This window comes from Heloderma suspectum, chromosome W (genome assembly GCF_057233095.1).
Source record: "Heloderma suspectum isolate Gila_16-S chromosome W, 16-S_ref, whole genome shotgun sequence".
In the NCBI taxonomy this organism is placed as follows: domain Eukaryota; kingdom Metazoa; phylum Chordata; class Lepidosauria; order Squamata; family Helodermatidae; genus Heloderma; species Heloderma suspectum.
Window position 1 is genome coordinate 28,181,666 of NC_139475.1, and position 14,140 is coordinate 28,195,805.

At 49.9% G+C, this 14,140-nt stretch overlaps 1 protein-coding gene across 3 annotated transcripts in view; it reads left to right on the top strand.

The window, feature by feature from the left end:
- The window catches only part of LOC146333948 (membralin-like), a 59,810-nt gene extending 50,713 nt beyond the window's left edge, over positions 1–9,097 (top strand). For all 3 annotated transcript variants that reach the window (XM_084824988.1, XM_084824989.1, XM_084824990.1), the window contains one exon: positions 3,567–9,097. In XM_084824988.1, coding sequence (XP_084681114.1) covers positions 3,567–4,325 — 759 coding nt within the window. In that variant the 3' untranslated portion in view covers positions 4,326–9,097. The remainder of the gene's footprint in view (positions 1–3,566) is intronic.
- The last annotated feature ends 5,043 nt before the right edge of the window (positions 9,098–14,140 follow it).

The window sequence follows — 14,140 nt, forward strand, 5'->3', positions numbered from 1 at the left end:
GGTTTCGGCAGGAGCACCAGCCATACCAGCAGGAAACCCCCCAGAGCCCTCTGGAATCCATCGGAGTCCATCAGCCTCCGGGGCGGACCGTTTTAATAGGTCCCCCACCCTTGCGGAGGGGGAAGGCTGCCAGGAGTCTAAACCTCAGCAGGAAGTGATCTCACCATGACAAAGGGACGGATGTTAATTCCTCCACTTTCAGATCACCATCCTCCTGCCCAGTCGAGGAAACCAGATCCTTGTCTCTCTTGGACCGCTTGGGTGCACAAATTATTTATATAGAGGGAGAGGGAGAGGGAGAGGGAGGGAGTTAACTTCCCTCTCTCCTTCAGTCTTTAACCAGTCTTCCTGAAATTTTCCGGTTATGTAAAAGAGACATCTCTGTCTGGCACATCCAATTTTCAGGAAGATTGGTGAAATCCTTTTGATTTAATTAAGGTTAGAATAACGCCCCCCCACCCCGATTTTCATTTAACATGGTGGAATCTTTTTTTGACTGCACCTCCTATTATGTTTTAAATGGCATGAAGAAACCAAGACTTCAAGCCCTGTGATGCATTTAGGGCAGAGATGTTTGAATAAGGTTGCCAATGTGCGATGGGCAGAGCCTTGGGTTGGTCAGTGGGTGGAGACAATGGGCGGGGTCACTGGAGTTTGGTCAGTGGGCAGGTTCAGGGTATTGGCCAGTGGTGGACCCAGGGTGCAATTTGATTGGTCAGGGGGTAGAACCTGGCAGGGCTTCTTTGGACAAGTCCTGGGGAGCCTACTGAGTATTGTTGAGACAGGGGGTGGAGCCTAGTGGGCATTGACAAGATGGGGGTGAAGACCTCTGAATCAGGGTGGAGCAGTCAATGGGAATTCTTTTAAAACTCTTCTCTAGTTCAGCCTACCGGGTTTACTCAACCACACACCTGAAATGTAAAGTGGACCTGAGGCAAAATAAATGCCGATCAGGCCCCTGATCTAGAACTCTTGGGCAGAGCTACGCACACTTGGCTTACCGACTCTGGGTTCTTGACAAAAACCTTTGTGCGGCCCATCTGATACTGGTCCATGTCCATGTCGACAGACCTGAGCAGATGCTGGACCCCCTGGCATTCATCTCCTTGCCACTTTGGCCAGGTCTCCGGGGTCAGAATGGCATACCTGGGGGGCAGATACCGTAGCTCAGATAACAACTCCAAAGCGTTGCTGAAATTTGGGCTGGGGGACAATTCAGAGAGGAATAGAGGGTGAGGCTTTTAAAAGTAACTGGAGGAGTGCATGGCTCTAAACGTAACCCTTTCCTGTGGTGTCAGAAGTGTCCCTCTCGTTTTAACCAGGCTCTAAATGTTTAATTTTTTAACCTAAGGAGTGTTAAATGCTGTTCCTTTCCCCACCAAACCACCCCTCTTTCAAAGAGGGGATACAGACAAGGCCGTTGACCCATGCCTGCCCATTGATGCACTGGGGCAGGCCTGATATTTTCTTGCTTGCTTTCTATAGTGCCATCAGCACATGTGGCACTGTACAGAGTAAAACAGTAAAACAACAAATCCCTTCCCCAAAGGCTTACGTTCTAATAAAATCACAAAATAAAACCGAAAGGGAAGGAAGGGAATGCACCTGTTGCTATGGTGAGCCCTCTGCTGTGTTATGTTCCTGTGAGGGCAGAGACTATTGCAACACAGGCATGGAGCATGTGTAGTTTAGAGGCCACACACAGTGGCCTCGTGCAACCTGGTGCCCTCCAGATGTTTCGCACTAGAACACCCATCATCCCTGCCGGCTGAGGCTGGTAGGAGTTGTCCAAAAAATTTGGAGGGCACCAGGTCAGGGAAGACTGGCCTGGAAGGTGGGATGGTTTAGGACAGGGGTCAGGAACTGTTCAGCCCCTGGGGGCCAGATTGCTTTCCAGCTCAATCCTCAGGGGGCAGATCATGCCAAGGGGCATACCCTTCCTATCGAAGCCCCACCCCTTCACCTGAAGCCCCACCCCTTCACATCATAAGGGGTGTTTCTCCATGGAGAGAGAAGCAGGAGCCATCTACCATCTCTCTCCGCATGGAGAATTGAAACTCCATGAAGAGATTGTGAGGACATCACTTGCTCTGCTCCTCCTGCGCCTTCTCAGGGGGAGGGTCTTCAGGAAGTGGGAGGAGCCTCAAATGATGCCCTGTGAGCTAGTGTCAGGAGCACCCTAGCTGCCTCTTACAGTCCCCTCCAATAGCCAACTCAAGACACAGATGAAAGGATTCTTTTCAAGGCTTAAATCCTTTCACAACTTCATGATTCTTTCAGATGCTAAGCACCAGCGACTAAGCAAGGAACAGCAGAGTGGGCTAAGCTTCGAATAGGCAGTTGGTCCCCGTTTGAAGGAGAGTCACTTGCAGACCCTGAACTTATGGGCTAGGGAGAGGTCCTCCCGCTTTCCCGTGGGTCCTTGGGATGCGACCGTCGTTTGAGCGCCAACCTCAGTAGGAAGTGATCTCACCATGACAAAGGGACGGATGTTAATTCCTCCACTTTCAGATCACCATCCTCCTGCCCAGTCGAGGAAACCAGATCAAGCATGTGTCCTTTTACATGCATTGGGCCAATGACATGTTGGGACAGCCCCATGGTTGTCATGGCGGCCATGAAGTCCTGAGCCGCCCCAGATACAGCAGCCTCGGCATGGAAGTTGAGATCCCCCAGGACCATCATCCTAGGGGTCCTCAACACCAAGTCCGAGACCACCTCCGTCAACTCAGGCAGGGAGTCTGATGGGCAGTGGCGTGGGCGGTACACTAACAATCCCTAATCTGTCCCGGGTACCCAGCACAAGGTACAAGCACTCAAGATCTGCACTCAAATGTGCAGGAAGCCTGGAGAAAGGGGCTGAATTCCTATAGACCACAGCAACCCCCCTCCCCGACCCTCGAGTCGCTGTTGGTACACGGAGTACTCAGGAGGGCACAGCTGGGAGAGAGTGACCCCTCCCAGTTCCCCCACCCAGGTCTCAGTAATACATACCAGGTCGGCCCCCTCATCCACAATCAAATCATGGATGAGGGAGATTTTATTTTGGGCCGACCTGGCATTCAGCAGCAGCAGCACCAGACCCGAGGGCAAGCTGGCAAGGGTGCCAGAGAAGCCTCTGGCAGTAATTGACTCAGCTGTCTGTCACAGTTAGCAGGGACATCTATGGCTCCCACTGGCTGAGCTGCTTTCATCCCAGGAGTCATCCTGGACCAATCAGTACAGGGAAAGCAGCTAGCCACAGGTATTAGGGTAAAGTGGGCTGGGGCAGGAGGGTGGCAACCTTTCTAGCTCACTGGGGTGGGAAGCATACAGCATGGGTTGAAACAACAGCCCCACCTTAGGGGAGGAATTGCAAAGTCAAAGTGGGCCAAAGTGACAGAATAAGTTATGCAGGCCACAGAATTCTGCTTTCCTTAGCACAAAATCTGTGTGACCTGGATGGCATTTTTTTTTTAAAATTAGCTTGGGGTGGGATTGCAGGAATGTGAACAGCCCTGATTCATACCTTGCATCTTAACACCAGCACCCTTCTCCCCACTCTTGTACCCCCCTGCCCTTTGCAGCATTCCATGATATATTTCTTCCACCACTATGAGCTGCTGGCCATCCTCCAGCAGATCCGGATCCAAGAGATGCTGCTCCAGAACCAGCAGGTGGGGGCCCAGACCACCCTCCAGGACAACCTCAACAACAACATGACCATCACTTCAGTCAACCCGGCTGGCCAGTGGCCCCACCTGGACACAGCCCCTGCTGGGGAAGGGGTTGGTCCCCTGGCTTCTGCGGAGGGCCATGCAGCCGCCATTGATACCACTGCTGCCTCCTTGGGGAGTGACTTGAACTGGGAAGTGGACACGGCAGCCGTGATCACAGAAGCCTCCTTCCTGTCCAACTTCAGCAGCTCCCCTTTGGACCCGAGTGTCACTCTGGAAGCCATGGGTAGGGAGAACTTGCAGGACCCAGTGTCCCCTTCAAGTGTGATGACCCAGATCCTGGTTAGCAGTGACTGTGCTGAGGCTCCCGTGTACTCTATTACCATTGCGGTCGCTTCGATGATGGGGGTTCCCACCACAAACCTGCCATCATCTGCTGCTGCTGCCCACTTCCATCTAGCTTGCAAGTCTGCTCCCCTGCTGTTCGAGGGCTTGGCAGGCCCGGCTGAACCAAACACAGACTGCATTACAGGGCCCAGTTCGTCAGGCTCTGTTGTAAGAAGATCACCAAGTCAACTGCCTGAGGAAGGACTCAGGGAGGTGGAACCCTGCCGAGTGTCCCCAGACAGTACAACTACCCCAGACCCCGAATCTCGCTGCCTCTCCTGAGCTCCCTCCTCTGTAGCGGGCTAGATGCCTTTCCATTCTCATCATTTGATCTTCACACACGCACCCATAATTCCTCTTCAGTGAGAGGCAGAGGCAGAACCCAAGATGCAGAGAGAATAATCTCCACGAGCCCAGAAAAGAAAACATGAATAAAAAGGGGCTGGCAGTAATAGATGATGTCCCCAAATCTGGTTCATCCCCTTGCAGCTGACCATCACAGTTTCTGCACCTTTCCCCACTTGGCTACTAAGCCCTGCCTCCTTCCCCCCCTCCCCCCATAAAATCATGGGACTCCCCTTGATATCTCATGGAGATCTCGACATAATTTTGACTGGAACGTTGTTTGGTTTTCTTCTATTGGCAAAGGGGGAGGCCAGAAAAAAACAGGGATCATGGTGAACCACCTTGAATACACCTTATCAGGGCAGGGTGGGTGACCGAAAAAAGAAACTGACCTTTGAGGGGAGTGGATAGTGAAACAGTTGGATGTGCACTGGCTGTGGGGCGATTAGCAGCCACTGTCCCTTGGGATCTCTCGTTCTGGCATCTTAGAAAAGTCCCCCTGGCTTTTGCCACGTGGGCTCCATCCATGTATATATACAGAGTCTCTTTCAGAGCAGAACATTAATAGGTGTGGGGGTTTTTTAAAGGAGATGTAGAGGGTTATTAATAATGTGACATGCTTGGAAAGAAGTAGCGCTTGTTAGTCTCTTGTTGAGCCAGTCTTTTGTGCCCACAGAAGGTTGGGTGCTGGTCTCTGATTCCTTTCCACCACCACGCACATAAGTTCCTGCTACGGAACAAGGGTTCCATGAGGAAATGATCGCAAGGCGCCAGAACTGGTTCTCTCTGCAGTTGTTGGATGACCTGGAGGTGTGTTCCCCTTGGGTGATTTGAAGGAGGGGTGCGAAATTGTGTAGTTCAGGTTCTAGCAAGCTAAGACTGATGATGCTCCTGATTTCACTCTGATGTTAGTTAATGCTTGGAGATGGGAGAGTCCTTAATATCTTGGAAGTAGGGAGCAAAAAGACGGGGTAGGCTAGATCGAACAGAGCAGCCTGCCTTGAAAGTCAGTTTTCATTGGGTTCAGTGGTGGCTGGTGCCCCTTGAGTTTGGTAGGGCGAATGGTGAACATGTAGAAGATCATGCCTGGCACTTGTCAGCTGCATGTTGAAGGAAATGTACCTGTTTATTGGGGATCTCTTTGCCATAAGTGTGTGGGGGGGTTGCTGCCCTATTTGTCCCAAATATAGAGCCACCTCTGGTTGTGTTGCCAAGTTGTCTGATGAGCACCTGCCTAGCCCTCTTCTTCTGTCCTTGCATAGATAGAGGCTTTCCGCCCACCTGATTCTTGTATTTTAAAGATTGCCCTTCTCTAACTCCTAGAAATAAGAAAGAGGAGAAGGGATGGCTCTCCCCCCCCCCCCCCGCAACTGCTCCCTGGTAGTCACTGCTTGGAATGGAGCTTCCTTCCCTCACAATATTGGGGGCAGCAGTAGGTAGCGTTGCAACTGGTTTTAGTGGGGCAACATAATTTGCCCCGAAATTGTGGTGCACTAGTGCCTCTCTAGACTTGCCAAATCTAGCAATACGGAGGAATTATCTGGCATTGGGTTTGAGCCATTGAGAGGAAGAGCCAGAACTGTGAATTTTGGGAAAGAAAACTTTCCACCTGGGCTGTGCATGAGGGTCAATGGAGTGGATGGTCTAGGGAATTTCTGCGGTGCAAAAAAGATTAACTCGCAGCCAGTGGGAAGTACTGTAGAGGGAACTGATGTGCATAAGTGTGTGTGCAATTGCTCTGGGTTGAAAGAATGCCTTGAGCCTTCACACTTGCTTAAGTCCTGGCCTGCATTAGACCTGGCCACAGTTGCAGTGTTGAAATACTTAGTTTTTGGTCAAGTAGATGGCAACCATCTCAGTCTGCTGTGTTCAAAATTTTAAAACATGTAGCTGGGTGGTTTATACTTGGTTTGGAGGCAGAAGGGGGTGGGCGGGCTGGAGATAAATACTCCCCACCCCAATGGTGGCAGTGGTGGTGATAGCCCATTCATGTGCAATATATTGGTGGGATCCCTGACCATGCACCACCACCACCCCCAGCTTGGCAACTGTGAGGTTGCTTGTACATAGTCAAGACTTTGGGCTTCCAGGGTTAGGATTTTAAGGGGTGAAGGGAAGCAGAAGTTGGTGGGAGAGAAAGCAAATCAAACCAAATCACATGAAGAATGAAGAGTAGAGTTCATTCTATTTAATTTACAAAATGTTTGTATGTATATTATACACACACACACACACACACACTAACAGCGTTACTCTGCTCCTTTTCCTTACCTCACAGTTGAGTGTATACCCTTTTGGGTGGGGTGGGAGGGCATTGAGCACCTGAGACAGTTGTGCCAAATCCAGAACAGTCGGCCAGAGATGTTTAGCCGTTCCCAGGGGGAAATGCTACTTTGCAGGGTGCTAAGCTTCCTCTGGAAACCAAATCTTTAGTTTGGCTTGCCCTCCCCAAAACAAAATGGTCCTGCTTCAGCTGTTTCTGTCACAGACTGTCTTCTCCTCAGCACTGCTAGCATTTCTCTCCATGCCACCACTCATTCCTGACCTCAAAAGCGCCACTCTTAAAATTGGCCACCTGGTGTCCTCCAGATTCTTTGGACTACAAGTCTCATCAGCCCCAGCTAGCATGGCCAGTGATCAGGATTGCTGGGCATTGTAATCCAAAACATTTGGAGGGCACCAGGTTGGGGAAGGTTGGTCAAGGAGCATTGTCTGGGCTACCAACCTGAGCTAATTTCTTCATATTTAGTCCAACTCCTTGCAGGAAATCCAGAGCTGCTCCTCTTCTTGTACTGTGGGGTGGGATGGGGGATACAAAAAGGCTTGCGAGTTCCTAAAATGGAACTAGAACAGGGGGAGGCAGAAAGTAGGTCTCCACATGTTTTGGACTTCAGCTCCCAGCATTCTTGACCATTGGCCATGCTGGCAGAAGCTTCTGGGAGTTGGAAGTCCAAAACATCTGGCAATCTGCCCACTCCTGTACTACCGAAGGAGATTTAAAAAAAAAACAAAAAAAAGCCTGATCTCTTGAAAGAGAAAACACTTTTAATTGCTCTCTTGTAATCTATCCACTTAGTTCTGTTTTGAAATAAACAGAAAAAACCGGTCTTTTGAAACAAGACCATAAGACTCTCTGTGTACAACCATTGTGGTTCCAAAGTTCTACATCATGGCAACCTTCCCCTCCAGATGTGTTGGGCCACAACTCCTGAGAAGTAGGAGTGGGAAAACCACAAGAATCTGAATGGGAATGTAATTATATATACATGTACCCCTAAATGATGAAATACCTCATCATAATCAAGGACCAATGATTAATAAGACATGTTTCAAGGAGGCATATGGGTATCCAATATGCTCCTGGTTCAAATAACCTTTTTCAACACATTCTTTTAACTCATACAAATAAATAATGGATCCACACTGAAGCAATGCCTGGCTCTACAGATCATTCAAAGTTCTCTACAGAATGCAAATGCCTATAAATAGAATACATTCATTTGACAAACTGCAGCTTAAAACTACCAAACATTTCAATACACATAATGTTGAGTAAACATGCTGAGGAAAAAGCCATGCTAGGTTGAACACCCCAATTTGTAACTTTTCTATGATCATATTACTGGATTATTATAAAATGCTGTATTTCATCATTTAGGGCATAAGTGTACAGTTACAAGTCCATTTATGTGTGTGTGCTCTGTTCGTGTTTGTTATGCATAATTTGTTGTTGTTCAGTCGTTCAGTCGTGTCCGACTCTTTGTTACCCCTTGGACCAGAGCACGCCAGGCCTTCCTGTCCTGCGCCCTCTCCTGGAGTGTGCTCAAGTCCATATTCATTGCATCGGTGATATTTTAAATATTTTTTTTAGATTTGTTTAAGTGCCCAGAGAGCATTGGCTGTTGGGCAGTATAGAAATGTAATAAATGAAATCCTATTTTCAGGGTTTTGTGGTTTTTCTGCTCATTATACTTCTGTGTTGTAAATCTGTTGTTCTCTGGTGGTGGGACTACCACTCCCATCATTCCCAGCCAGCTTGGGGCATCAGGCTGGGGAAAGGTGTGTTATGGCTTTACCAATGCCACTGATTTCATTTTCATATATAAAAAATGTATATCTACTGACTGGATGGGATCCAAAGACCTGGCAAACTCATTGCATGTGCTTAAACAGGGACTTTGAGGCTTTTGGTTCTTGACCAGTTTAAAAGCTGGGTGTAATGATATGTGTTTGTACCTGGTTGTGTTGTATGGGGGGGACTCATTTGAGTGTTTCACTGATTGGTATAAAAGGACTCAGCTGATACTGTAAGAGGGGAATGTAAGTTTGTATTGTGACTTGCTCAGTAAAAGCTGTCTTTGCAACCTCGTATTTGGAGTGTTCTGTTTGTGCCTAAGAACACCAAATATTACACTGGGGTGGGGGTGGGGGGTGTTAGGATTGCATAGACCCTGTCTATACTTTTGGATACCTGTAATGCAGTTCTTTGGATCTCAGCTAACCTGTTCACATTGATGTCTACAAAAATGCCAGCCCAGAAACTGGATGTTCCATTGGGCTCGTGCAGCTGGTGCAATTTGGGTATCATATGAAACCGCCTCCTTTTGAGTCAGACTGCTGGTCCATTTAACTCAGTATGCACTATTTGGACTGGCAGCAACCCAACATCTCCTACCTGACCATGTTTAGACTGGAGATACTGTTGATTAAACCTGGAACCTTCTGCGTGCAAAACAGGTGCTTTACCTCTGATCAAGTAAGATTCCAGTCCTCATGGTTCAAAGTAAAGGGCCGATTTAACTCGGAAGCTGCATGATACCAGGTCAGACTATTTGTCCATCTAGTTCAACATTGTCTGTTCCGACTCTCTAGGCTTTTGCCAGAGAAAGGTCTCTTCCCCATCACCTGCTAGTCAATCCTTTTAATTGGACATGGCAGGGATCAAACCTGCAACCTTCTGTGTACAAAGCAGGTGCTACTGAGCTATGGCCCACTCCATTCCAAGGAAAAGATTCAAAGAACTGGTGCAAGTTGTCCCACAGCCTGTAAGCATGGGAGGGTATTTCAGGATGTGGGACTCTTAGTTTGCCGGGGTAGGGGACAGGAGGACGGGCCGTAGGTCAGTGGTAGAGCACCTGGTTTGCATGCAGATGGGCCTGGGATCAATGGTTGGGGATGATAGGAGTTGAAGCTCCCCTCTCAGATGGAGAGCAGCTGCCAGTCAGTGTAGCTCAAGATTCTTCTTCAAAGAATTTGCCTCAGTGTAGATCACAGGGAGGCAACCCGGTGCCCTCCAGATTTTTTTTAATCAAGTTTTTACTGTGAATTTCAACAAAACAAAGAACATACCAAAACCATAAATAAAAACATATTCTAGAACCCTCAGTTTTGAATTATTACAATATTCTAAAAAAAAGAAAAATAGGTCACACACAGACTTCGGTAAAAGCAGACCAAATATCTGCATATACAGTAAGTCCATTTGCAAGCGACGCCTACATACCACTCTTTCAACTGTTGCTAGCGTTGTTCAGTCTTCGATCCATTGCATTATAGGCGGTGAGCTTTTATCCTTCCAGTATCGTAGTATCAGTCTTTTGGCAACCACAAGGGCACGAAAAATCCCTTTATGCTGACCATGTGTTACATTCCAAGAAGCAGGTAAGTCATTGAAAATAACATTTACATCAGTAAATATTAAAGAGCTTTCCAATCCAAAATTTATCCATACAATAACTTCCTCCCAAAAGGAGGCAACTATTGGGCATTTCCAAAACACATGAATAAGAGAAGCATTGACTGCCTTACACCTCCAACAATTAGCCAAATTTGACAAGCCTTCACTAAAAAGACATTGTGGCATCCAATAAATCCAAAACAAGAGCTTTTGTTGGATAAGGCATAACCGAAGATCCATTGAAACATTCAATACAGATGCTACAATGGCAGTCCTATTAAGCAAAATAGGACGTTCCAATTCCCTGTTCCATTCCTGCTGTAAACCACTTGTGTCATATTTATTCATTGATAATAAATGTTTATAACCATGAATCGTAGGTTGATATTATCTGATCAGCTTCAGTGAGTAGCTCATTGAGTAACCTGAGTAACCTGTTTCCTGCCTCTTAGCAGAGCAGAGGAAGCTGCCCCAGCTGGTCCAGGGGCTATATTATTTATTTATTTATTATTATTAAATTTATTAATCGCCCATCTGGCTGGTAACCCAGCCACTCTGGGCGATGTACAACATACAATAAAACAGTTTAAAACAATAAAATTCTACAATAAAAACGTTTTCTAAAATACCCTAACCCACCCCAAATGCCTGCCTGAACATCCAAGTTTTCAATGTGTGGCGGAAGCTCATTAAAGAGGGGGCATGGCGGAGTTCCCTAGCGAGGGAGTTCCACAGCGTGGGGGCCACCACAGAGAAGGCCCCCTCCCTCGTCCTCACCAGCCTAGCTGTCCTGGCTGATGGGACAGAGAGAAGGCCAGGCGAGGCTGGTCTCGTTGAGCGGCCTGTCTGGTGTTGCCGGAGCCGCTCCTTGAGGTAGGCTGGGCCGGGACCATATAGGGTTTTAAAGGTCAAAGCCAACACCTTGAACTTGGCCCGGAAAACAACTGGTAGCCAGTGCAGCTCCTTCAGCACCGGAGTGATGTGATCTCGCCGGCGGCTGCCTTTACTCAGGCGAGCCGCCGCGTTCTGCACCAGCTGCAGCTTCCGAACCCTCTTCAAGGGTAACCCCACGTAGCGCGCGCTACAGCAGTCTAGACGAGAGGAGACCAGGGCGTGTACCACCGACGGGAGCAGATGGCCGGGAAGGTAGGGGCGCAGGCGCCCTACCAGATGGCGTTGGTACGGCGCTGTTCCGCTCCCGGCTGACACCCGAGCCTCCATGGCCAGCTGGGAGTCCAAAATGACCCCCTGGTCTTCCAAGGGTAGCCGCACCCCACTCAACCCCAGGTCGACCTCCCCTTGTCTCCCACCAAAAGCACCTCGGTCTTGTCAGGGTTCAGCTTCAGCTTGTTCCTCCCCACCCAGCCGCTCACCGTCTCCAGACATTCGGACAGGGATTCCACGGCCAGCCCTGGTGAGGATTTGAACGAGGGGTAGAGCTGCGTGTCAGCCGCACGTGGATGACACCGCCCGCAGCCCAAACCTCCCGATGATCGCCCCCCGCGGCTTCACATAGATGCTAAACGGCATCGGGGAGAGGATGGAGCCCTGTGGCACCCCACACGTGCGCGGCCACGGGTCCGACACCTCCTCTCCCAGCGCTACCCTCTGCTACCTGCCGGAGTGGAAGGGCCGGAACCACCGCAATACGGTGTCTCCGATGCCCAGCCCCTCCAGGCGGTCCAGGAGGACGCCGTGGTCAACGGTACCAAAAGCCGCTGAGAGGTCGAGGAGAACGAGGAAGGCGCATCCGCCCCTATCCAGAGCCCTCCTCATATCATCCGCCAAGGCGACCAAGGCCGTTTCTGTCCCGTGCCCAGGCCTGAAGCCCGACTGAGGTGGGTCTAGATGATCGGCTTCTTCCAAGTGTGCCTTCAGCTGCATCGCCGCCACCCGCTCAGTCACCTTGCCCCAAATGGCAGCTTCGAGACCGGGCGAAAGTTGTTCAGAACTTGGGGATCCAGGGAGGGCTTCTTCAAGAGCGGTCTGAGCACTGCCTGCTTGAGGGCTGATGGCGTCAGTCCCCGCTCGAGGGAGGCGTTCGCCACCGCCCGGATCCCCTCACCCAGCCTCTCCCTGCAGCTCATAATGAGCCAAGATGGGCAGGCATCAAGGAAGCCGGCGGTCGGCCTTACAGATGACAGCACCCTGCCCGCTTCATCAGAAGGAAGAAGCTGGAACCGATCCCACACAACCGGTTTGCCACAGGCCGCCTCTCGCTCGCTAACTGTATCCACGGCGCACGGAGTAACACTCCTGATCCGACCAATTTTATCCGCAAAGTGCCTTTGCCAAGGCCTCACAGGAGGCCTTGGAATGCTCCGGCGGTTCCGGAGCCGCTGGCCCGACCAGGCTCCGGACCACCTGGGACAGCCTCCTGGGACAGCACTCTGCGGACGCGATGGAGGCGGCAGAATATTCCCTTTTGCTGCCTTCACCGCCCCGTGATAGGCTGAAGATACAGCTCTAGCCCGTGTCCGATCGTCTTCGGAGCGAGACTTCCGCCCCCGGCGCTCCAGCCGTCTCACCTCCTGCTTCAGGGCTCGCAACCGCGGATTGAACCATGGTGCAGCCCGAGCCCCGTTCAGGCGGAGAGGGCGTTCCGGAGCCACCCGATCTAATGCCCCAGTGATGGCGGCATTCCAGCCACCCACCAGGGCCTCGACTGAGTGGCCACTGGCGTGCCCCAGAGAATCCCCAAGCGTGTCCAGGGATCCATTCGGATCCATAAGGTGCCTGGGGCGGACCATTTTAATGGGTCCTCCACCCCTGCGGAGGGGTTGTGGGAGCGAGAGTCGACCTGACTACCTTTTCTGTCAAATTCATAAATTGCTCTACTAATTTAGTAGTTGCCAAAAGGGATTGTCCTTTTATTTCTACTCCTAGCTAGGGAATGGTGGTGCAGGTGATTCTGGTGAAAAATTGCCCCACATCACTCCAGGTGATTGACCTAGCATTCCTCCATCTACCTTGAGGGTGTTCTGGGAGGATTCGTATGGCTGGCAGTATTACACCTTGATAGCAACATCCCGTCCAATTCACTGGAAGCTGCTTATATGCCCCATCTCCACAAATCCACCACTGGTTCCAAATTTGCCCCATTGCATTAGGGCAAGAGTGATAGAGCCCTGTGTCCCACTCCCGCCACATGCCTTATTTTCTCCCCATTCTCGCACCCAACTGCTACTCAGGAAAGGCCCGCATGTACAATTATCCCAAGGCACATTTTGTTGCCCTAAACAGTTCCATATTCCGTCTTCACCGCTAGTGGAAGTGGTTACCCAGGTCTCAGTACACATGGAATAACCTACTGCTGGGCCGGTCAGATTTTGGGAGATGCATATAATGCCAGGTAATGGGTGTACCAACTGCACATAACCAGGACGGTTCACATAGATGTCTGGATGTAATTGCCCATCTGTAACTAATGACCTTGTGTTTAAGGGCACTGGGACAAATGGAAGCCCCCCTGTCATACTTAAAGGGGCTAAACCACAAACTATACAAGTTTTATTAGTCCAATGTTTCGTTACATTGTAGACTAATCGAGTAAAAATGTTTTCATTCAAGGTGTACATTGTTGAGATGTAAAAGGAAAGTCCCAAAACAAACAGCACGATCATAAGTTTTGCCATCTTGCTTTTTCTTTGTAAGAATTAACCTTAGCAGCTGGTCTTTATAAAATCTCGTTACCCACTCAGGCTGTTGTTCCATCTGGTTAAACGGAAAAGGGAGCGCACTCAAAGCTCCATCAGGAGGCGAAGCACGAGTTCTTTCCCAATCCTTTACGGCTTCTTCAATAGGGCGTCCCTTTGGAGGGTCTTTGCCTCCCAACAATGGATATGGAGGCTCATCTACTTCTGGTCCCTCTTCGTCCCGTGGGTCCGATGGGGGACTGGCATCGAAATCCTCTTCGGGTGGGGCCTTGGCACAGTGAGTGTAGTGGATCCAGGAATCTTTTCTGCTGACCTTCAGGGCACTATTCGTGGTTAAAAGCACTCGGTATGGTCTGGTCCACTTCTCTTGGAATCCTTCAGTAGTCCAAGCCTTCAAATACACCGAAACACCAGGCTGG